The sequence below is a fragment of the Leptodactylus fuscus genome, chromosome 7 (assembly GCF_031893055.1).
Source record: "Leptodactylus fuscus isolate aLepFus1 chromosome 7, aLepFus1.hap2, whole genome shotgun sequence".
Lineage (NCBI taxonomy): Eukaryota > Metazoa > Chordata > Amphibia > Anura > Leptodactylidae > Leptodactylus > Leptodactylus fuscus.
Genome location: NC_134271.1, coordinates 7,820,164 through 7,846,657, shown reverse-complemented (window position 1 = coordinate 7,846,657; position 26,494 = coordinate 7,820,164). Strand labels below are relative to the sequence as shown.

Sequence of the window (26,494 nt, the reverse complement as noted above, 5' to 3'; positions counted from 1 at the left end):
TCACTGGCTTTCATATGGTACAGCTTCCCCTTTACTGGCCCGAACATGGTACAGCACCGATTTCACTGGCCCCCATATGGTACAGTGCCCCTTTTACTGGCCCCCCATTGACACCACACCCACTTTACTGGTCCCCACATGGTACCATGCCCACTTCACTAGCTCCCATATGGTACAGCTCCCCCTTTACCATCCCCCCATTGGCACCACTCCTAATTCACTGGCCATCACATGGTACAGCCAGCAGCGCACCTCCCATGAGGCGACCTGAAGCGACCGCTTCAGGCGGCGCTATGCCAGGGCCCCAGGGAGGGCAGCATTTTTGCTTACCTAAGCCAGTCCAGGACAAGCTGTCCTGGACTGGCTTAGCACCGAGTGGTGGATTGGGGAGGCCTGGTGGACGCAGCACTGCTCCAGCGGCCTCCCCTCATGCTCAGGCAGAGTGCAGGTCCTCTCCCTGCCAGTGAACGCTTCTAAGCCCCTCCCCCTTCACTTTGACCCACCCCCTTCGCTTTGCCACGCCCCCTCCTCCGGGAAGGGGGGGGGGCGGCTTTCTGTCGTCCGCAGGTTCACCCCTGGGTACAGCCCACCATTTACTGGCCCCTACATGATTCAATGTCCTCTTCAACAACTCCCTTATGGTATATTGCCCCTTTATGGGTCTCCATTCACTATGTATAGGCCTCTATACAGTAAGGATCCCTTTATCAGTCCCCTTGGAATATACTATCCCCCACAGAGGTAATTTAGGCCAGTTCCTACTGGGTTACTCCTGCCCAATGCCTCCTCCTCTTAGGCCTTCAGGAGGCGCCATATATTACAGCCTGTCACTTTTAGGATATGATGTACTGATGTTGTTCAGCACCCGGAGTGGGGATGGATAAGTGACAAAATAAATCAGCGGGGGCCCTTTTATGTCAGGGGCCCCATAGCAGTCACTACTATCTATGGTGCTAGATCCGCCCCGGTGCACGAGACTTTGTTGGTATCATGGCGCTGCTGTCTCTACTGATACGACTATAATCCCCACAAACTTGCTAACAATGTAAAATACTTATGTCAAACCCAAAAGCTAATTGTAGAGAGTCACAAATGTCCTGGAAAGTGAAATCATCTGGGAAGGGGATTTGGCTGCAGTTTTGTTTGGAAACAAAATTCCATAAGTTCTTCAAGATGTTCATCGTCTCCTGTGTTTTTCTCAATTGCTCATCATTTCCTCGAATAATACAAAGCTCGGGGGAATCTATTACAGCAATTTGTAGCTTTTTTGTGTTCTTGGTGACTCCGACTTTATTTTCTTCGTTCTTGGTACTTTTGATGTAGATCTACAGTACTGCTACAATGTAACGCTGGGTTCATACTAGTGTTTGGGTTTCTGTTCTTCGGAGCCACTTGGGAACCCGAAAAACGGAAACCCAATACACTTAAAAAGCAGTTACTAGGTCTGAGCCGATCTTGAGATTTCAGGATTGATTTTAAAATCCGATTTCCGATCATTTTCCAGCGCGATCGTGAAATTTGCTCGATCGCCGATCGGGATCCAATCTTTCCCGATCCCAGTCACTCAACCCTAATTGTATATTATATATATAGTGGGGTTGAGCCGATCTTGAGCTTTCAAAATTCGATTTTCGATCATTTTCCAGCCGATCCCGATTGTGAAATTTGCTCGATCGCCGATCGGGATCCAATCTTTCCCTATCTTTCCCGAACCCGTCAGGATTCCATAAACTATAATGGGGAAATGGTGGGCCCAAAGCTTCTCTATGAATGAAGCACCAGTACGCTTTCGTGACTGGTGCCCCATTGACTTCAATAGGGCAACCCCATAGAAGAGAATGGATCACTGGGCACACAAATGCACTGGCCCTACATTCACAACGAGACACTTTTGGGCACCCATTATTCTGATTGCTGGGGGTCCCAGCAGTTGGATTTGTCGCAGTGGATAGGGGATCAGTGTCTATAATTGTACAAATCCTTTAACCATAGACAAAATGATGCTACCATTAATAAAACTGGAGCACCCATCGGTATTGATGGCATAATGGTCCCTGTACATAGGTCCATAGTATATAGGAGGCGCAGAGTTAACAATCACTACTGAGCCGTGAAGACTGAGGGGTCCCAATGGCCCTTCGACAATATAAGAAGACACTAGTGACATAGGTAGCACATGGTAAGTGGGGGCCCCATTATATATTTTGCATTGGGGCCGAGGGACCCCAGATTATACCTCTGGTTCATAGCTGCTGTATTCTATGGTTGTAGCATGGTCCGTTTGTCTCAGATCTTGTCCATGGTGTGGCCTTGGCTGTTCCCACACCGAACCCTACTCCGTGCACCAACCTTTACGTTCCTCTCTTTCAATGGCTTTTGTTGCGTTCTGTAATAAGACATCACGCTGCAACAAATTATCAGTGTCACGTCGCTCCATCCCCAGTCCGAGGTCAATAACATCGCAGGCTCTGAATTCTTTATTTATCACACATTTAGACACTTGAGCATATGGCGGAGACCACATAAGGTGCCTGCGTTTCGAGCCGTTCGCCACTTCCTAAGAATTTGTGCATAAATATGACTTTTTATAGATCAAATCCTCGGGAGTGATATTGCTATTATTTGATTTAAAGACTTAATGATACTTGGAATGATTGGCGCTCGCACGCTCGCCCGCTGCAACGTCTCCTCGCCTACGTAATGAGGGGATTATAGAAATTGTTTTTGAGCGCGGGAAGTAAAAGGCGTTTTATTTATAATGATGAGAAATATTTCAGCCGTCGCCATCTCACACCTGAGCGTCCTGTAAATCCTCGCCGCTAGATTAGGAAAGCGCTGCCGGCCATTTAGAAATGGGCAGAATGAGCGAGGCTTAAGATAGCACCGATAGAATATCAGGAGTTGCAGAAGAGTTTCATGAAATATGGCGTTTGCTGATCTAGAAGGTTGTCAGTCATGGCTGAGACCAGTAATGAGACCTTTAGGCCTCGTTCACATGGGCACTAAGGGGACGGATTATGGCGCGTAATCCACGTCCTCACAATGGTGGTCTATGTAGACTGCCAGGCTACTTTTCTCCGTGAGCAGCACGGAAAAAAGAAGCGGGTTGCCCTTTCTTCAGACGGCTTCCCCCTGGTGGCAGCAACCTCCGGGGTCGGCCTATTCATTTGAGCCTACTCGGAGGGGGAAGCCGCAGGCAGGTTTTGACCCGAGAGTGAGGCGGCTCCCCGTGTCACTCTCGGTGCCAAAATCCGCCGTAACGACCCCCATGTGAACTTAGTGTTACACTTTTAACCCTAGTAGTTCTGTGGATCAGAAGGAATTGGTGGCATGCCACCCCAACATAGGACTGGAGGTAGGTGAGTATAATTTCTTTTTTATTTTATCCCACTCCCGTCCACCAGTGAGGTTTTATTGTAGCCCAGACCACCCCTTTAACTCTTGGTCCCCACACCTCTAAAGTCATCTCTTACTCCGACCGTTATTGCCAGGACATCTCGATTCCAATAATTTGATACATTACGGATACATCATAGAACTGGTAGAGCAACAAACTTAATATTTTCTTGCTCACGATTCCTTTTTGGCTGGCCCACTTCTCCAACGAAATTCATATTTTTTTGGCCAGACGAGAAGCAAGAAATGTGCAGCCACCGCTTCAGGGTTCATTATGTAACGCTGGCAGCACAGACTAGGAATATGTCCTTGTTGTTTCGGAGATGACTACAGTGGAAGAGATGAAAAGACCAGGTGGGAAGGAAAGCTTAGCATTAATTAATAAAGATTCCCCTTAGCTCGTGTTCCCAGCCATCCGCGGTTCTGCTTTAGAGGCTCCAATGTCTCCAGATTGACATTTAGATGAAACGTTGCAGCGGCTCGAAAGAAAATGAGTCCGGTAATGGCGACAAACAGAGCTGGTTAATGAAGGCAATGATGTTCCTCGCGCGTCCCCCACAGGATCAACCACTTGTCTTACGATATTGTTGATGACATTTAGAATGGACACAATGATGAATCACAGTAGAATGTATCTTCTATTCCTTGCCAAGAACTTAAGTTGGACATATAAAAGGAGGCGTTTGCATTATCACATGGCAACATATCGTAATTGGCGGTATGGAGAGATCACCATGCAGGAAGGAATGTCAATGGTCCCATTATACGGATGTAGTCAGATGTGTACAGGCAAGGACGGTTTAGTATAGCGACAATAAACTGACTTAAGGGGAACCCAACAGACTATTTGGGGCCACTAAACCACCCAAACCTCTATATCATGCCACCGGTTTAGTCATCCTGACCTGCCTGATAGGTTTCCTTTAAAGGAAAGTTGGGACACTAAGTTGGGTCAGTGGTTTGTGGATCCCATGAGCTGTACAGTCTTCTCTGGACTTTGGTGGAGGGAGCCTGGTCACTATCTTATGAAGTAGTCCCAGTACTGGTAGAGACTCCAGGGTGACGCGTCCCAGCAGTCAGTATAGTGAATGGTCAAGTACTAGCAGATGCAAGGGTGCAAGGGACACAATCCGACCAAGGTTGGACATGGGTAACAGACAGCACAGGAACAGCAGAGAGGTATGAAGTCAGGAACAAGCCAAAGGTCAAATCAGGTCAGATAACAGGAACCTTATTGCTCAGCCACCAAGGGGTTATAAGAGAGAACCAGCATGGATTGACTTACTGTTGCCTAGTGACTTTGTAAGAGACAGAGATAGTTGTTGCACATTCACTATGGGCACCACTAGAAGTTGCAGAAGAAGATGAGGAGGAAGCCAAAAAGGAGCACGGAGGAGCGACAGGAGCCAGCAGGCATTGTTGCTAATAGGGTCAGGATGAACCACCAACATGTTCTTATGGACTGGTGGTTCAGTGTCCCAAATAGGCTAAGCATCCCCATCTCAGAAGATGGCTGCCAAGGTGGGAATAACTGTTCTTCATCCTGACAGATGTGACCCATGAGAAGCCAGGCAGCACGGCTCTATGTTCCCGAAAATTCCATAGAGGAGAATGGGGGCTAGAGAAACAATTCACTAAATCTATCTGCAGTGTTTCCATGACTCTGAAGCTAATGACACCGCATAGGTTATCTATGCTATGCCATTTTCTTAGCTCCCATTCTCCCCTCTGGGATTTACGGGAACTCTGTAGATCAGGACTGCTCAGCTCTTTCCATACGTTCCGGCTGTAGGGGTCAGGACTTGGAGCATTTTTCCCATCTATAGCCCTTTAATTCTGTGGTTCATCCTTATGTGAAATGTTTTAATTCCCTATTTATTATTTGCATCAGTACCAGATGTTCGGTGACAACCACTAATGACAACCATTACAATGCCCTCAGCGGTTGTCATTGTTGTTGTCACCCAGAATTTGACAACATACCAGACACATGCCTTCCTTTTACTCTTCACATTGATCTATAGGTTATAGGACAGTGACAACATGTATTTCGCCCCTTTTTATTCCCTTAATTATTGCTCTTTATTCTTCCAAACAACCAGACATCACTGACTCCCTCTTGACTCCTCTCTGGGCTTAGCAGAGTGATTGGACTTAGGCAGTTTCCAGATGTTATAAGTATCTCCACACTGTAAGTTTGTCAAAAATGACCCCCATACCAGGACCATCTGTAGTGGAACCTGACTGTGAAACATTCCTACAGTGACCCCTAGAGGAGGAATGAAACATTACACAGTGTCCATTCACATCGGTGGATTGTCTAGGTAATACAGGACAGGACAGGTCCTCCAGAGTGGAAGACATTCTTTGTAACCACTGTCTGGCCAAGGGATGGAGATCTGAACAGATGTTAATAGGGCACCGCATATGTAATAGTTTTTCTAAATTGGATAACCCCGTTAAGGAGCATCACCTATTCTACAATGGTTCAAATGTTCTTCCAAATGTTCTCATGCACAAGGGCAACCAATAGGTTAGCTGCATAGATGTCATATGACATGAAGTGAAAGGAGATTAATGCCGACCTGTCATGTTGCACCTTCCAAGTAACATTTCTTAGACGTAGAACTCCTTCATCTCTGTCATAGTAGAGTTCTTTGTAATCTATTTAGGGACTGGTGCACACACTGGCCACAGCCATAGATATCCTTTGCCATCACTGCGATGGATCATCCGACCTACAGGTTGTGTAATCTGGTCAAGATATTCTTTACTGTCATGGAAAAACGACTTACTCATGACCCCAAAAACATAGATAATGGCATTAATAGCATTACTAGATATTGTGCAAAGAAAGTCTCAGATCTTTCCCTGGTCCTTGTATTATAAGATGGATCTACTTTTTATTAAATGGTGGCACAAAAAAGTTGCAAGTTTGTTGCATTAGTTGTATTTCTCTATGGTCTTCAAGTTCCTTAAAGGGTTTTCTTGAACTAAAATTTTACAAAAATTTTGAAGACCTGCAATTAGGATACTCAGGTCATCAATATCAGATTGGTCGATGACTGACACCCAACACCCACACTAAGAGACCAGTATTAAGGGAAACAACTTTGAATTGCATTTCCCGATGTAAAGTGATCATCTAGTAATGTCTATGAACGAAGAAGACTGGGGTTGGGTGGGGTGACTTCATCCTTAAAGATGCCAATGGCCACTGTATGATGGAGGACCAGATGATCCAATCTATGGTACGAGAAAATGGAGCACCCTGTAACTATGTTGCACATACAGTAGATACTGGATGGTTACATTTTAGTTTGAGGGTCGAAGGGCCACTTTCAGCCACCAAAGATGAGACCAGTAGTCTCGAGGAGCAGGATGCCAAACACAGGCAAAAGATTCAGTTTGCTGCCCTAGTCATATCCTTACCATGGGAGATTGTCATATTGCTAGGCCCGCTGGTTTCCAGAACACGGCACATGGTCTTTCATCCTTCCCTTAGCTATTCCCCTGCCAGGGTGTCTAAAATTAGGTGTTGTAAAGCATACAAGACTTTCAATGCTTACTGTATGGAAAGCTCATGAGATACCCAAAGGGACTAGCCTTTCACTAGTAGGAATATAAGGCAGGATGAACTTTCATCCCCAGCAAATAGCTCCCATACGTTACTTGTCAGTGACTATATAGTGCGGCTCCTCCGCATTACAGTATATAGCGGCGTATTGATGGTACTAGAGTACCGAGTGCCTATTTTTAATCAGCGAATGTGAAGAGGTTTCATCGCGTTACCCCGAGCTCGGTGAATAAGACTCCCTAGAAAATGGAAAGCTCTTGTCAAACAGTTTGATTTAGACTTCCAATCTAATTATGAAATTGAGATTTCTTTTCACTTCAAGTCGAAAGATTTAATAACTTCTCCACATCCACAATTTCAGGCAAATCCCAGAGTGTTAGTCCTCAATGGAAACTGCAAAACAACAGCGAGTGCTCCGGGGCTCCTACGTTTTCTGTCTTCTCTGAAGATGCAGAGATAAAATAAAAAAGAGTCATATAAAATGACAAGAATGTATCAGACCATACAGCCATTAGATCCGAGCAACATCTCGCTTATGACTCTAGGATACATTTCAGGTTTATAGAGTGCTGGATGTGGCAGATGAGGACAACCCGCCATGTGGTCCTAGAGCTGGTGGATGGCGGAAAAAGGGAGATGAAAATGTACAGTAAGCTTTCCTATAGGATACATTACTCTTCATGCTTTCCCATATATCCAGTATGTTCTCATAGGAACCTTATAAATGTTCTTGGAACTTCAGGAATACATTGATACTATTGCAATATAGTTACCATTCAACTAGGGCTTCTCGGGATTAGAGTAAGTTCACTTGTGTGCTGGAGGCTTTGTCTAAAATCATGGCCGAAAAAGTCCTGGACTAGGACTATATATATCTATAATACATAGTGTATGACACTGTCAGGGCTCCTAGGACTATATATATCTATAATACATAGTGTATGACACTGTCAGGGCTCCTAGGACTATATATATCTATAATACATAGTGTATGACACTGTCAGGGCTCCTAGGACTATATATCTATAATACATAGTGTATGACACTGTCAGGGCTCCTAGGACTATATATATCTATAATACATAGTGTATGACACTGTCAGGGCTCCTAGGACTATATATATCTATAATACATAGTGTATGACACTGTCAGGGCTCCTAGGACTATATATATCTATAATACATAGTGTATGACACTGTCAGGGCTCCTAGGACTATATACAGTCCTATGAAAAAGTTTGGGCACCCCTATTAATCTTAATCATTTTTAGTTCTGTTTAGTTCAGTTATTAGATATATCAAACTGAAATGGCTGCTGCAAATGCCAAAATATTTAGAACTAAAAATTATTAAGATTAATAGTGGTGCCCAAACTTTTTCATAGGACTGTATATCTATAATACATAGTGTATGACACTGTCAGGGCTCCTAGGACTATATATATCTATAATACATAGTGTATGACACTGTCAGGGCTCCTAAGACTATATATATCTATAATACATAGTGTATGACACTGTCAGGGCTCCTAGGACTATATATCTATAATACATAGTGTATGACACTGTCAGGGCTCCTAGGACTATATATCTATAATACATAGTGTATGACACTGTCAGGGCTCCTAGGACTATATATGTCTATAATACATAGTGTATGACACTGTCAGGGCTCCTAGGACTATATATATCTATAATACATAGTGTATGACACTGTCAGGACTCCTAGGACTATATATATATATAATACATAGTTTATGACACTGTCAGGACTCCTAGGACTGTATATATCTATAATACATAGTGTATGACACTGTCAGGGCTCCTAGGACTATATATCTATAATACATAGTTTATGACACTGTCAGGACTCCTAGGACTGTATATATCTATAATACATAGTGTATGACACTGTCAGGGCTCCCAGGACTATATATCTGTAATACATAGTGTATGACACTGTCAGGGCTCCTAGGACTATATATATCTATAATACATAGTGTATGACACTGTCAGGACTCCTAGGACTATATATATATATATATAATACATAGTTTATGACACTGTCAGGACTCCTAGGACTGTATATATCTATAATACATAGTGTATGACACTGTCAGGGCTCCTAGGACTATATATATCTATAATACATAGTGTATGACACTGTCAGGGCTCCTAAGACTATATATATCTATAATACATAGTGTATGACACTGTCAGGGCTCCTAGGACTATATATCTATAATACATAGTGTATGACACTGTCAGGGCTCCTAGGACTATATATCTATAATACATAGTGTATGACACTGTCAGGGCTCCTAGGACTATATATGTCTATAATACATAGTGTATGACACTGTCAGGGCTCCTAGGACTATATATATCTATAATACATAGTGTATGACACTGTCAGGACTCCTAGGACTATATATATATATAATACATAGTTTATGACACTGTCAGGACTCCTAGGACTGTATATATCTATAATACATAGTGTATGACACTGTCAGGGCTCCTAGGACTATATATCTATAATACATAGTTTATGACACTGTCAGGACTCCTAGGACTGTATATATCTATAATACATAGTGTATGACACTGTCAGGGCTCCCAGGACTATATATCTGTAATACATAGTGTATGACACTGTCAGGGCTCCTAGGACTATATATATCTATAATACATAGTGTATGACACTGTCAGGGCTCCTAGGACTATATATATCTATAATACATAGTGTATGACACTGTCAGGGCTCCTAGGACTATATATATATATATATATATATATATATATATATATATATATATATATATATATATATATATTACATAGTGTATGACACTGTCAGGGCTCCTAAGACTATATATATAAAATACATAGTGTATGACACTGTCAGGGCTCCTAGGACTATATATCTCTATAATACATAGTGTATGACACTGTCAGGGCTCCTTTTTTAGTTAGTCCGAGATGAATCTTGATTAGTTTGAGTTCATAAAACAAAACAATTTGGAATATTTGGGCTGAACCCGGCTGCAAACTGATTCCCCCATCTCTCATCCCTCGGGATACATTGTTGTTTGTCATAGAACGGATGCATCTTTATTGTTTAATCCATTCTTCTATTCTGACAGAAGAGCACGAACGTGTTCATACTCTAAGTCTTGTCTGACCGGACATTTTGGGGAAGGAAGTATTGCAGTACACGATGTCTACTAGTTGGTCATCCATGTAACACATCAATGACACAAATTGGCCAAAACATGAGTTGGTTGTATGGTCTAAGACAGGTCATCAATATCATATTGGGGGGGTTAGGTAGCCCCTCATCAAACTGATATCCATGCCCTATTCACAGGATAGGCTATCAATACCAATCAAGTCCTTGAAATATCCCTTTAAGAACCTTTTATAATTTCAATTGACCAGTCAAAAAAAAAAAAAAAAAAAAATTGGAATCAATCCAAATAATCTTCTTATACGATCATTTAAAATAACTTAAAAATTTGTGATTTATTTGACTTTCTTGACATTTCTAAAGGTTTTGAGCATCACTTGCGTTCGCCTTACCGAACGATTTCTCTCTCCTTCTTGACAGTCTTCGCACCTTAAAGAAATTTATGTCATTTATTTTTCATCTAAAAAATAGGAGAGTTTTTATTTTCCCTTAAATTTTACTGCTATATTTTGCCAAAGTCAAAAAAACGAAATCGTTTCATATCACTGGTTACACAAATGACATCTAACCTCTATCCACGGTTTGCTCTCCGCCGATGAAAGGCTTTAAATCAAACGGAATGTTCTCTTTCATCCTCCGAAAGGAGATACCTAATGCCACCTGGACGGGGATCACAGTTGAGAAATTTTAAGAGAGAATAAATATGAGAGAGGAGCCACGCAAAGGGCAGCTCAAATTGGGAAACAGAGCTCCTCCTGGGCCGGCTAACAATAGAAATGTTCTAGAAGGCATGAACCACTCACACCAGCGAAATATCAAACTGGTAATTCTCGTGTCACGTCCCCTTAGCTCTCATTTTTCTGCATGGCTTGTGAAATTGTGCGCTGGCTTCTGAATTTTCTATTTCCGATTGCTTTTGCCTCCATGCATAACTTTTCAAAGTTTTCTGTTGATTTATGAGACCGCGTCTGAGTTTATGGTCACTGGACAAGTAAGAGGGATGAAAGTATTTTGCACATCAGTAGATCTTTGATTCTGCTCCATTTGTGCTTCATCCATTGCATTGACTGATACAGATGTGTCCTTCATTCCTTCCTCACCCGTTTCGAGTTATAGCGAGATATGGAACAAAATGGCCATGGCTTTGAAATAAAGAAAACACTTTGTATATTCACAATGCTTGACATAAAATATACTAAGTATACGAAATGTAACAAAATAAGAATTCTACTATGGGTACTTTTATACAATTATTATAGTCCGTTGTTCTCATCCATCTTAGGCAGAGAGCAATGGTGATAGAGTGACTGCTCCAAATGTGTGCCTTCCCATTCACTCTAATGCATGACGAAAGAAAGATCTTGTCATTAGAATGAATCCATCTAAATCAGTCGCTTATTACCTTCTAAGTCCATTGCTCATATTCTAATGGATAAGAGCAATGGACCGTAATTAACATAGTGGGAACCCACCCTAAGCCCTTCATCATAACACATATCTCAATACTACATGCAACTGTTGTCGCCTCTTTCATCTGCCAATTTTGGTTATATAACGCTGCAATTACCCTGAAATATATTAGCTGTAATTGTATGCTGCATAAACTTAACCCATGTACCTTAAAGGGATTCTACCATTAAAACATGTATTTTTTTCTAATGACCACGTCGGAATAGCCTTAAGAAAGGCTATTCGTCTCCTAACTTTTGATGTGGTCTCCGCCGCGCCGGTCATCCAAATACCGTTTTTCCCGGTATGCTAATGAGTGTCCAGCAACAATGAGGGCGCGCCCCAGCGCTCATACGCCGATGGAGGCGTCCCCACTGCTGCCGGAACTGGGCAATCCAGCCACGCCTTCTTCCTGATCTGCCTCCTTCCCTTCTGTGTCCTCTTCTTTCGTCGTCATGGGTGACGCATGCGCAGTCGGCTCTGGCAGCGAGACCCTGTTAGAGCCGACGCCTGGATGAGTTCACTCGTGCGTCGGAGTGCTGTACGGACCTTACTGAGCATGCGCAGTACACTCTGTTCAGCAAATACTTCGCGGAGCGTACTGCGCATGCGCGCAATTGCAGCCTCGCAAATATGGCCGCCGGCCGGTATGCGCAGTCAGCTTTAACAGGGTCTCACTGCCAGAGCCGACTGCGCATGTGTCACCCATGACGACGAAAAAAGAGGACACGGAAGGGGAGGAGGCAGATCAGGAAGAAGGCGTGGCTGGATTGCCCAGTTCCGGCAGCAGTGGGGACGCCTCCATCGGCGTATGAGGGCTGGGGCCCGCCCTCATAATTTCTTAACCGCCGTGTTGGACTGTCTACTTCAACACAGGAGACCATTATTTTTCCAGACTCTGAAAAGTTTTTGAGATGCAACTTTTTGTTTTCTACTAACGCAGCCTCTGCTGGTTCTTAAGAAAAAATAGTAGAAGGAGCTTGGCTTCAAAAGCATAAAATCCTGGAATGTTCTTCTGTAACAAGGCTGGAAATGTAAAGCTCAAGACTAGAAGTGCGGTTGGACTTTGATTGATGAAGCGGGAAGGCGAGGGGGCACACGCAATATAGGCAGACCATGCAACGTCTACGGGGCCCCTAGAGAGAAGGGTCATTAGGCTTATGCTATTAGATGATGAGAACATGTGCAGAACGCCACCCTCCGGAAGAAGTCAACTGAAAGGATGGGGAATAGAGCCAAGGGTCATAGTAAGAAAGTGGAAGGAAAACCAAGACCTTGTGTCTCGGGAGGTAAAACACATCACAGCAATAGGGGGAACAATATAATCTAATATTCTATAATCTTCATTGCGTGAAGGAACACAAAACATAACAAACCCACAAAAATAAATGCCCAAATATAAGTTTTAAAACTTTCTTTTTTACTATTTGTCTTCCACATCTTGCATGGACTGGACTACATTGCATGCTGCAGGATGCCATTCTGCACTAAATCTATTCTCTTACCTTTCCTGGGCCTCCGATCATTATACTCGGGGGTCTGAAAAAAGACAGAGCCACAGACCAAGACATCAGAGAGCTTATGAGATGGATTTAGCATAGGATGGCATCCCGCAGCCTGCAATGTGGTGTTATACATGCAAATAAAAAAAATGAAAGAAGCGGTGTATCAAAATTACTAAAATAAAGAGAATTAACTAAGGGTGTCGATAGAATTTAACCTCCAAGTCTTCCTTGACCATATCTTGTCTTCTTAACCAAAAATGATCCTGATGGGGAGAATAACCTTTATGGCTTGCCGCATCATTTCTTGATACAATGTAACTTTTCGATTGTCATTTTGTATTCCTTTTCATTTTTGGAATGTCAATGTCACCTACAAATTGCACCAATCTAGTTCAATGTTTCCAATCTGCTAGCAAATATCCCAAATGATGGCTTTCTCCATTAGCCCCATACATATGGAAATGAAGACATCAATTGTGGCCCGGTTAATTGTTGTTTCAGGGTGACATGCCAGAGTTTGCCGTAAAACATGAAAGTCTGTTATTTTCTCCCATTTTCTGAAACGTCTATTAATAAATAATCTCGACTTCCAGGGCCGTCTCTGGATGAAGTGGATGCGCCATTTAGAATTTGATTGCCATATTAATAATTCTCTGTCATAAAAAATGAGCGGTAAATTATTTAGGAGACATTTGAAAGGTTAAGTAAAGGCCCATAAACATTAAAGTGTTTTTATGCGCTGGGCACTGAGTATTTTTGTGGGATATAAAGTCATTCTGGGTAAAGCAGTGACGATTTATGAGGATAAACTATATAGATGTCTGTCTCGTGTACAGTCTCCTTGCTGCAGACCGAGCTCCCTTTGATGTTACTTAGATGTCCTTACCAGCTATTCCTGCAGACACACCCAATGCACTCTCCTCCAGACACACCAGGGGCACTCTCCTGCAGACACACCAGGTGCACTCTCCTCCAGTCACTCTAGGTGCACTCTCCTCCACACAGCAGGAGCACTCTCCTCCAGACACACCAGGTGCACTCTCCTCCAGACACACCAGGTGCACTCTCCTGCAGGCACACCCAATGCACTCTCCTCCAGACACACAGCAGGAGCACTCTCCTCCAGACACACCAGGTGCACTCTCCTCCAGACACACCAGGTGCACTCTCCTGCAGGCACACCCAATGCACTTTCCTCCAGACACACCAGGTGCACTCTCCTCCAGACACCCCAGGAGCACTCTCCTCCAGACACACCAGGTGCACTCTCCTCCAGACACACCAGGTGCACTCTCCTCCAGACACACCAGGTGCACTCTCCTCCAGACACACCAGGTGCACTCTCCTCCAGACACACCAGGTGCACTCTCCTCCAGACATACCAGGTGCACTATCCTCCAGTCACTCCAGGTGCACTCTCCTCTAGAAACACCAGGGGCACTCTCCTCTAGAAACACCAGGGGAACTATCCTCCAGAAACACCAGGTGCACTCTTCTCCAGAAACACCATGTGCACTGTCCTCCAGACCCATGTTGTGCTCTCTCTCTTCAAGACCACCAGGTGCACTCTCCTCCAGACTCACCAGGGGCATGCTCCTCCAGACACTCTATGTGCACTGTAATCTAGACCCACCAGGTGCACTCTCCTCCAGACCCACCATGTGCACTGTTCTCCAGAAACACCAGGGGCACTTTCCTCCAGACCCACCAGGTGCACTCTCCTCCAGACCCACCATGTGCACTGTTCTCCAGAAACACCAGGGGCACTTTCCTCCAGACCCACCAGGTTCACTGTCCTCCAGACACAAAAGATGCACTGTCCTCCTGACCCACGTAGTGTAGTGAACTCTCTTCAAGACCACCAGGTGCACTCTCCTCCAGACCCACCAGGTGCATTCTCCTCCAGACCCTCTATGTGCACTGTCCTCTAGACCCACCAGGTGCACTGTCACCCAGACACATCATGTGCATTCTCCTCCAAACCCACTAGGTGCGCTCTCCTCCAGACCCACCAGGGGCACTCTCCTCCAAACAAGGAGTGTTCGCAGTAGTTTGGCTAGCAGATCCCTTCAGCATATAGGAGGCACACCCCTCACTGAGCCATGTGACTGGAGGGAAATCTACTAAAGCAATTATATAAGATTTCTGACGGAAATTATACTAAATCTGATGCTTGCGCGCACTAGCCAGGCCCCTTCTTGGGATGAGGGTCGCGCAAGTAAACGATTTGTGCAGAAAATTGGTGCCTTTTTATGCCTTGTGTACAACATTCTCTGTTAGAGGTATTACATAGTGGACTACTTCCAATCATAAGGAGGCCGATTAGCTATGTAATGTATGAGACGTATCATGCTTGGAGAAAAGTATTTTCTCGATTGTATTTCTATGAATTTGATTTAAAGAAATTTTGGTTCAATTTTATACAAAGCTACTGAAATTGGAGAACCCAACATAGTCCTGCCAGTGACCCCTATAGAACATTCATTATAATACTGAATGTTCCATGTCTTTAGGGTATCATCGCCATAAGGTTTCCACTTATATGATCCTTCTTCACCTTCTAAGTATCAGAAGATATCAGTAGTCTAATGTAACAAGCTATGTGAATGGACCAGTAATAAATATGTACCCCCCCCCCCCCCATTTATTTTGGGGTTTCCTTTTCTCCATTCAATGTTTCTTCTGTTTTTCTTGTAGGGCAAGCATTGTACAGAAGAAGATTATTTACTTCCAAGATGAAGGATCACTTACAAAGAGGATGTGTGAGCAAGGTGAGAATATTAAGCACTTACATCTTGCACACGGGTTTACAAAAAATTGGCCAACAGAAGGGAATGTCATTTCAAAAAGCAAAACCGTACTCACCTCTTCGATCTTCCATTGCCACAACTCTGCTGCTTCAGTGCGCCCTGTCGGTCCTTATTTATTGCCTTCCATCAATGCTGTATATGATCACATGACCACTGCAGCCAATGGACTGGTAATGTCCATGTCCTTTTGGGTCAAAAATGACTACAAAAGGAATGGGAAATATCTAGGAAGTTCTTACATTTCTACCCTCTGCTCCATCCATTCCTGACTTTGGCTCAAAAATAACATCAAAATCTGCAACAAAAAATGTTGCGCTTCCACATGTTAGGTATGTATGCCAAGTTTTTTTTTGGCACAAACTGCTCCAGAATTCTGGCACATAAATCTGCCCAAATGTCTCAACCCGACCAAGCTTTACTTGAGCGAGACCAAGGGCCCAGTGCGACCTCTGCTGATACAATTACTTAAATATTTCCTAATATTCACTGTTACAAGTCAAAATTTTATTTTTTTTTTTCTCCCAGATGCAACAGTCGATGGTGGAAGTGAAAAGACAATCCCAGACTGTTGCGCTTGCGGGACTGCTAAGTATAGATTGACTTTCTACGGAAACTGGTCGGAGAAGTCTCATCCGAAGGACTACCCAAGTAAGTTCACTTATGTCTGGTTAACGATGAGGCCAAAAATTTTACAATGAAAGATAATCTTTCACCGCCTTCACCAATTCCAGCGTTTTGTATCTGTCAATAGGCGCCACTCCACAGACTTTGGATTTTTCCTTTAGCCCCCACCATTCCTGTATGTCATTATAGTGCCTAATATTTTGGCCCTGCCACTGGTGGGTGGTAATTTTGTAATTTTTACTCAAGCCCCTCCATTCTCAAGCAATCCAGCAGTTAATTGAGTTGAGTGCCTGATGATCCAATTGGCCTCTCCAACTGTCAAGTGGGTGGTCTCCGGCTGGAGCAGGCAAAGGAGTGATTGTGAACTCTCAACACTGTCCAATCAGAGGTGGGAAATATTTGTGAATTACGCTCCCTTGCCTGCTCCTACCTAAGACCACCCACTTGACAGTTGGAGAGGCCAATTGGATCATCAGGCACTCAACTCAATTAACTGCTGGATTGCTTGGGAATGGTGAGGGCTTGAGCAAAAATTACAATGGTATTAAAGGATGCAAAGTAGTGGAGTTGGTGGAGGTGGTGTAAGGCCCTCTTTATCCAAGCTAGGCAAGGCTATATCCTTGATCCTCGGAGGTCCAATGGTCCTTCGACCAGACACATGGTAGATAGTGGTTGTAGTAGGATCCTGTTCCATAATCTGAATCAACGTCAAGGAAATTGATCAGATCTAAGTTGATTTTTAAAACTGAATTTTTAGATTTTTAGAATCTGGGTGTCCACCAATATCTCCAGAACTTTCGAAGATCTGTTTGATCTCTTTCCGTTGTGTTCTAGAACAAACAAACTCTTGTACAGCATCTACTAAAGGATGCAAAGAGCTGGAGTTGGTGGAGGAGGTGTAAGGTCCTCTTTAGGTCTTGTTTTTTATCCAAGTCAATGGCATGGCTATATCCTTACTCCAGGGAGGTCCAATGGTTCTTCGATCAGACACATGGTAGATAGCGATGCCATAATCTGAATCAATGGCAAGGAAAGTTGATTTTTAGAACCCATAATGGGCATCACATCAATATCTCCAGAATTTTCGAAGATTCGTTAGATCTCTTTCCGTTGCATTCTAGAACAAACTCTTGTACAGAACCTAATAAAGGATACAAATAAGTGTAGTTGGTGGAGGAAGTGAAAGGCCCTCTTTAAATTTTGTTCTTGATCAAAGTCAATGGCAAGGCTATATCATTGTTCCAAGGAGCTCCAATGGTTCTTCGATCAGACACATGGTTGATAGAGGTGCCAGTAGGATCCTGTTCCATAAAATGGAACAACGTCAATGTCTGATCTAAGTTGATTTTTATAAAAATAATCCAGGCAATATCTCCAGTACTTTCGAGGATCCGTTTGATCTCTTTTCATTGTGTTCAAGAGCAAACAAACTCTTGTACAGCACCTATTAAAGGATGCAAAGAACTGGAGTTGGTGGAGGAGGTGTAAGGTCCTCTTTAAATCTTGTTTAGGGTTGAGTGATCATTCGAGAAAATTTCACGATCGCGATCGGAATTCTGAACATGATCTTTTTAGGTGGGATCGAGATCAGTGATTATTTCCCACAATGCTTTGCTACTGGCCAAGCATTGTGGGGAAAAGCTAACAATGTTAGCCTTCACACTGAGTATACGCTCCGCTCATTCTGAGTGGAGTGTATACTCAGTGTGAAGGCTCCACTGCGGTTCCATAGGAATGAATGGAAGCAGCCAGCACACAGCCTTAACCCCCTGCACGCCGGCTGCGTCCATTCATTCTAATGGGAGACTAGCTAACATCTCTAGTAGCTACTTACCTGCAGAGATGGCTGGTCCGGTGCCCGGTGTTCTCGTTCTTCTTCGCCTCGCTGCCCCCGCCTCCCAGGTTAGTGTTAAAGAGCTGGGCGGGTACAGGGTGGGGAGACGTGACGTCTCTCCTTCCAGTACCCGCCCACACTCTCCTAACCTCGGAGGCAGGGGGCAGCGAAGCGAAGAAGAACAAGAACACTAGGCACCGGACCAGTCATCTCTGCAGGTAAGTGGACACCAGGGGGGACTAAGTAGCCAGAGGATTAAAAAAAATCACTACACAGTGTGGACAATTAAAGCGTTCAATTGTTAGATTGCATGCTGTATAGTGAATAGGATTGTTTTTAAAATCCAATCTCCGATTAGTAAAAAAATCCCTTTGACTTGCATTGGGATCGGAATTGGGATCGAGATTGGGTTCGAATGAAAAATAATCAGAAATCGGATTTCAAAATCGATCCTGAAAAGTCAAGTTCGGCTCAACCCTAATCTTGTTCTTTATCCAAGTCAATGGCTTGGCTTTATCCTTACTCCTGGTTCTTCGATCAGATAGTGGTGCCAGTAGGATCCTGTTCCATAAAACGCATTGTCGTCAAGGAAATGTGTCTGATCTAAGTTGCTTTTTATAACAATAACCCAGGCGATATCTCCAGTCCGTTTGATCGCTTTCCGTTGCGTTCTAGAACAAACAAACTCTTGCAAAGTAAATTCTTCCGAGCTACAGAACTGGTCCCAATGGGTCGTCTGTCAGCCAAGGGCGCTGCTCATTGAAATATCCATCCATGTAATTACTTCAACTGTTTCTTACCCTGGAAAATATGATTCATTGTTGCCTATAACAGTTTTGACCTTCCATTCTTAGAAAGGCGAAGGAAACTCTTTAATGAAATGTCTTATCTATAGACTTCAATATTGGATGACAGAATCATTTTCCGCAACCTTTTTTTTTTATTGGCCTTTTCTTTCAATTCGCCAATTACACACCGGCTTATAGAGAAAGAAATCTACGGCGGGGAAGACGCTGACAGAGGTTTTTTATGGAAGAAATTTATTTAAAAGAACGATAAGGGGTTTGGACGATGGCGGTACATTAAGCTGTCAGAGACAATATTGCACAGAAAAAGCACAATTTAATCATCTTACATTCGCGCCGTTGCGAGGTGTCAGAATAAAGACGGTGTAAACTTTGTGTTCTTATTGGAACTCCAGTCTTATCTTCCCATCTTTTTTTTTTATTGATTTTTTTTTTTTTTGTTCATTTGGGACATTGTTACATGTGTTGGATTATTCAATCCAATGTTTTTTAAATAATCTGAATATGGATTAAAGGGATCCTATCATTAAGATCAAATTTTTTGTACCGAACATGTAGGAATAGCCTTAAGAAAGGCTATTCTTCCTCTACCTTTAGATGTCTTTACCGCGCCACCGTACCGTAGAAATCCGGGTTTTCACCAGTATGTAAATGAGTTCTCTCGCAGCACTGGGGGCGGCCCCAATGCTGCAAGAGAACTTTCCAGTGCCGCTGCCATTTTCTGGTACGAGGTCTTCACTGCGTCTTCTTCCAGCGGTGTCTTCTAACTTCTAGGCCTCGTGCCTAGGGCAAGCCGAATGCGCATGCTCGCGGCCACAAGAAAAACGGCAGTTGGCTTGAAGTTAGAAGACACCGCCGGAAGAAGACATGGTGAAGACCTCGTTCCAGAAGAAGTGCGAGAGAACTCATTTACATACCGAGAAAAACTGTAATTTCAAGTGAGCGGCTGCGCGGAGAGACAACGAAAGGTAGGAGAAGAATAGCCTTTCTTAAGATACAAAAAAAAAAATGTCTTTGAAAGATGTGATCCCTTTAACAACAACTGGCATGGGAATGGATTAAAGTTTCAAAAACATCTGTATCATTACTTTAACCTATACTTATTATTATTATTATTATTATTATTATTATTATTAATTTAAATATGTTTGGCTCGAAAAACCCTTAAAGGGAAGGTGTCACTACAAAAGGACCCTTTAATTCCCTTTGTTAAGTCACATTTTTAACAAATTTTTGGAGATGTTTTTAATTTTCCATTTTTTTTCCATTCTCTTTTAAATCCTATAGCTCTTGCAATTTCAACTCTTGCCACCAAGCCTAAAATAATCTGTGACTTCCTGTTTCCTGGAGGTGGACCATGGACCATAGAGACAATGGTCTGGGGCAAAGTGTAGAGTAGATCAACTGTCAAACCGCCTACCGTGACTGGTAGATACTGTGTCTTATCTACTAGTGTGCTGATAGATGAAGTGCATGCTGCAAAGAATTCTACAAAAACAGGAACAACATGTTATTTAGACAAATGGTCAGAGTCAGAATTGCTGAAATTTATTTTTTTTTAATTAAAAAAAAAAAAACACAAAAACTTCTTTAAAAGAATATGTTTAACCAAAATTTAATTTAACAAATTGGTCATTTTTTTCTGCAGCAAAGAAATCTCCTATGGAAAACAGGAAGTAGCAGCATATTATTTGGCTTAGTTGTTAGAGTCAGAACTGCAAGATTTTTAGATTTTTTTTTTAACTATTTAAAAACATTTAAAAAATTCACCAAAAATTCTTTAGATATGTGTTTAACATAAAACAGGATTTATTGATGTGATATATTGTTCCCAAAGGATTTGCATGTACCCAACCGTTTAAGGATCCTATAGGGAATCTGGCTGAATGAGGACTACATCTCCTTGTATCTATTTTCTTGGTGATTTCTTTAGGGCCAGTGTTCCTTGTAGAAGTAAAGCGTCAGTAATTCTTTGATTAAACGCTTTAACAATCAGCGTCTTAGTCTACAATACAAGCTGTGGGGACGGCGGGGGACCGGGATGCGAGTGGGGGTCCGAGCCATAGTTGAATATTAGAGATCTGCTCAGTCTTTGAAGCCTTTTAGACAAATAATATGTTTGTGAAATGAACAATTAATAATAAATCTTAAAGGTTGAGAAACCATCAGGTCGTACCAGGCAGTGCTGGAATCTGGAGATTTTTATATATTATTCCAAATAGGGAATATTTGTAAACTTGTATTTCGAAGGAAGAATTTATTGGCCCAAGTTTGTATTAGGTGGATTCTGAATTCCTTCAGGTGGGCTTCAAATCCAGATGCAATGTTCTCCGGAGCTCTGCCAGATCTCTTATGGCTGTCTGTGATTTACAGCATTGCTCCTGAGTCAGTGCTTTATAAACCCCGAGATGGCCGTTGTTCTGGTCCTTCTGTCTCCGTGAGGGTTGTGCAGTCTTAATAAGGCCTCGGTCTCATTTCTTAGCTATTATTGATGGTTCTTGTTGGAAAATTGAAAAGTTTCCTTGCATGAGCTAGTACTCAAGGTGTGGAGGTTTTGCATTATTATTTTACACTTAAGTCTTACCAGTTGTGGAACATATACAAGTGCTCCGGAAATTTTGTGAAAGTGGATTTTGTTTTGTTTTAGCGGATCTAAGATTTTGAGATATAACTTACCACTTATTTGGAAGGTATTTGTCACCTGAACTGTTACGAGAATTAATCTTCTCCCTTCTTCCTTCTCCCTTCCCCTTTGCCTTCTCCTTCTTCTTCTCCTTCTTTTCCTTCTCCTCCTTCTGCTTCTCCTTCTCCTTCTGCTTCTTCTCCTTCTCCTTCTTCTACTTCTGTTTCTCCTTTTCCTTCTTCTCCTTCTGCTTCTCCTTCTAATTCTTCCTCTGCTCCTTCTTCTCCTTCTCCTTCTTCTCCTTCTGCTTCTACTTCTTCTTCTTCTCCTTCTCCTTCTTCTCCTTCTGCTTCTCCTTCTTCCTCTTCTCCTTCTTCTCCTTCTCCTTCTTCTCCTTCTGCTTCTTCTTCTTCTCCTTCTCCTTCTTCTCCTTCTGCTTCTCCTTCTTCCTCTTCTCCTGCTTCTTCTCCTTCTTCTCCTTCTCCTTCTTCTCCTTCTTCTCCTTCTCCTTCTCCTTCCTCTCTTTCTCCTCCTCCTTCTGCTTCTCCTTCTCCTTCGTCTCCTTCTCCTTCTCCTTCTTCTCCTTCTCCTTCTTCTCCTTCTTCTCCTTCTGCTTCTCCTTCTCCTTCTGCTTCTCCTTCTCCTCCTTCTCCTTCTTCTCCTTCTTCTCCTTCTCCTTCTTCTCCTTCTTCTCCTTCTCCTCCTCCTTCTCCTTCTGCTTCTCCTTCTCCTCCTTCTCCTTCTCCTTCTTCTCCTTCTCCTTCTTCTCCTTCTTCTCCTTCTGCTTCTCCTTCTCCTTCTGCTTCTCCTTCTCCTCCTTCTCCTTCTCCTTCTTCTCTTTCTCCTCCTCCTTCTGCTTCTCCTTCTCCTTCGTCTCCTTCTCCTTCTTCTCCTTCTTCTCCTTCTGCTTCTCCTTCTTCTCCTTCTTCTCCTTCTCCTTCTTCTTCTTCTCCTTCTTCTTCTCCTCCTCCTTCTTCTCCTCCTCCTTCTTATGGTATTTTTGACCTTTTGCCCCAGAACACCCTTCCCTTTCCACCTTTCATTGCTGATGCCCAGTAGCATTGGAAGGGACCCATGAAAGGTTGTAGAGCAGTAGCTATGAGGACATGCTATGGTGTAGAACAATCTCTCTACTCTATGATGCGACACTTCAGTAGTGCAAAGCTGGAACAGGCCATAGTAGAGATGAGAAGAGAACTGTATGGTGGGATGTTTGGTACAACCCAACTTGGTGGGAACTTTTATAGGGATTGGAATTCCTAACCTTGATATAAGCACCACTTAGGTCTTGACACTTGTTATAAAATGTCAATGTCTGTGTCATTCTGGGGTGACCTCAAGCGCTTTGACTTTTTGATAATTTTTTCTAAATTTTTTTGGTTGAAATGTGTCTCCACCGATGGACCCAGACCCAATGGTCTTCAAAACTGCAGCAGAAAACAATCCTATTTCGAGGTGAATTTGTAGCTAGTGACTTGTCACCGGGATCTCTTTCTATAACTTGGTGGACCTTATGTATAATGTGTGTAGATAAAGTCTACTATGCACATGTTCTGTACAGGTGGAGGATGGTTCCTGAGGATCATTTCTTATAGATTCCGAGGAACTTGAGCCTGATTGTCCTTTGGGAATGAATCAACAGCACCTCCGTATCATCCTTTCCATGAACCGATACAGTGCCGTGCAAAAGATTTAGGCAGTCCAAATACTTTCAAAAATATACGTATTAATATGAAGAAAATAACATAATAAAAAATGTAAATTCCATGAATATTTGGTGTGACCCCATTGGCGGAGGAATCCTCGAAGTAATGACACCACAAAGCCCTAATTTCAATATCATCCAGTCTGTCTGGGATGACATGAAGAGAGAGATGGATTGGACCAAGCCTAAGATCTGGGCTTAGTTCTCCAAGATGGCGGTGGGAACAACCTCCCTGCCAAGTTGTGCAAGTACCGAGAAGAACTAATGGAAGGGAAAGGGCAAAGGTCACCCCGAATATTGATGAGATTTACATCAATATTTACACGAAAATAAATTATTAACCCTTCTGTTCCTGAAAGCGAGTATTTTTTCCCACCTGCACAGTGCAGTATATAAGGCAATGCAACACTATATAGATATGTATCCATCTGTGATACAACGGCTTCCACGACTTCCTAAACACTGGGGTAAATCAGAAGGAACGTAATTGTTTTGCCTTCATGTTCAGCATTGCAGGCTGGTCAGGACCCTTTGTGTCTGTACAAGTGCATATTCCGGTGCAGAGGAGACCAACAAAACAAGCGGCGTTTGCTGAGGGGCTTTGAATAATAACTGGGAGGACGTGCTCGGCAAATGTTGTTTATCATTGCAACTTTCCTTCTGCTTGTTTCTGCTGCCTTCCACGTCGCCACCTTGCAGTACGGAGGCTGATAATCGCCGGGTGCCTGGAGTGCTCTTTGTACTCTCCGTCTTTTCCATTGTGTACATAGAACATATGTTCTGCTAAATGGGATTCTAATCGGAGACTAAGGAACAATGCGCTTCCCAGTCCAACTGCTAACAGTGTTTATCGGTCTTCATTACCGGCGCTACAATATGTAACACACTCACATATTATGCAACGATTATGCACCACAGACATAGACGGAGTGCTGTGCGCCTTTCATTATACTCGCCTGTGGCATGTAAGCCTTATTATATATACTATTATACACAATGCAGCCTCCTAGATAAATGGCCCTGCCCCGAGCTCTAGAAACTGAACCAGAACAGCAAATCTGCAACAGAACAAAACCTTCTTTCACGTTGACTCAAGGAATATGAAATCACATAAATGTAACTATAATGCATTCTTCATATTGATATATACATGTACTAATGGACTGGGATGACATGTGTATATATTATATAGTCTCCTATCAATAAGGCGAGGGCAACACTGGCCCTGACTCCCGTAGCACAAAGCAAGATTGCCCTGTAATTCCTAGACTAATGTAAGTGAATGTGGTCGTCTTGTGTCCCCGAGTGTCCTGCAGCGGCCACTGTTAGATGCAGCAATGCCGAATATTTAGAAGCAATTATTGCAAAAGCCATTGGGGTGCAATGTGACGCCATAAGGGAAGGAGTTGCAGGACAACACGGTGATCTTTGGTTGCATTACTAGAATTGAGGTCAATATTGCCGTGAAGCCTTAGCCCATGTCTGAATTTAACCCCTCATATACCTCTTTCTAGAACAAAGGTACTAAAGTTCAAAACCACATTTAATGCATTAACAAAAGAGTGGCAGAAGGGTTAACAGAATCATGGCTAAGACTTTCCATTGACCTTTATTGCAATGTAGGAAGTAACACACTGTAACAAGTATCATACTGTACGTAGCAAGTATCTCACTGCAGCAAGTATTACACTGTAACAAGTAACACACTGTAACAAGTATCACACTGCAACAAGTATCAAACTCTAACAAGTATCTTACTGTACTGTATATAGCAAGTATTACACTGTAACAAGTATTACACTGTATGTAGCAAGTATCACAGTGTAACAAGTATCAAACTCTAACAAGCATCTTACTGTACTGTATATAGCAAGTATCTCACTGCAGCAAGTATTACACTGTAACAAGAATTAGACTGTATGTAGTAAGTATCAGACTGTAACAAGTATCACACTGTATGTAGTATCACACTGTAGCAAGTATTACACTGTAACAAGAATTAGACTGTATGTAGTAAGTATCAGACTGTAACAAGTATCACACTGTATGTAGTATCACACTGTAGCAAGTATTACACTGTAACAAGAATTAGACTGTATGTAGTAAGTATCAGACTGTAACAAGTAACACACTGTATGTAGTAAGTATCACAGTGTAACAAGTATCACACTGTAGCAAGTATAAGACTGTAACAAGTATCACACTGTATGTAGTATCACACTGCAGCAAGTATCACATTGTATGTAGCAAGTATCAGACTGTAACAAGTATCACACTAACAAGTAACAGACTGTATCAAGTACTGCACTGTAACAAGTATCATACTGTATGTAGCCAGTATCTCACTGCAGCAAGTATTATACTGTAACAAGAATCAGACTGTAACAAGTATCACACTGTATGTAGTAAGTATCACAGTGTAACAAGTATCACATTGTATGTAGCAAGTATGAGACTGTAACAAGTATGACACTGTAGCACTGTAGAAAGTCAAGTCAACTCTACTACAATTGCAGGTATATGTGGCTGTTTACGTGAAAAGGGCCCAGATTGTCGATACTAATTATAGAGAAAATAGTCCAAAACATATTTGGGTAAAAAAAAATCACAATTTTGTTTTATGCAAAAATTTTATTTAAAAATATGTCAAGTTAATTTGTCAATTTTTTTTTGCTGTTTCGGACAATGTTACACCATAACCGTTACAATGATACCAAGAACTCCATATCGACAGTGTGGTCCCTTTTCACATAAACAGCCACATATGATGTCATTTGGTGCAGAGTCTCCTCTAAAGAACTGACCTTACAGACACCAGTAAATGGGGAAACTAGAAGATCTCTGCTCAGAACAGTGTAAATATCCAATAGCAGACTTTCTTCTTCAGTCTATGGAATTGTACATGCTACCCATTACAGGTTTCATCAAGTTCTGTTTCATAAACTTTCACACACAAGTTTTCCATGGGATGGGACAG

General features: G+C 42.6%; 1 protein-coding gene across 1 annotated transcript in view; it reads left to right on the top strand.

Moving 5' to 3' along the window:
• SPON1 (spondin 1) overlaps nucleotides 1-26,494 on the top strand; it is a 169,023-nt gene that overhangs the window by 46,419 nt on the left and 96,110 nt on the right. The window contains exons 4-5 of the mRNA XM_075280902.1: nucleotides 15,813-15,886; nucleotides 16,451-16,573. Coding sequence (XP_075137003.1) covers nucleotides 15,813-15,886; nucleotides 16,451-16,573 — 197 coding nt within the window. The remainder of the gene's footprint in view (nucleotides 1-15,812; nucleotides 15,887-16,450; nucleotides 16,574-26,494) is intronic.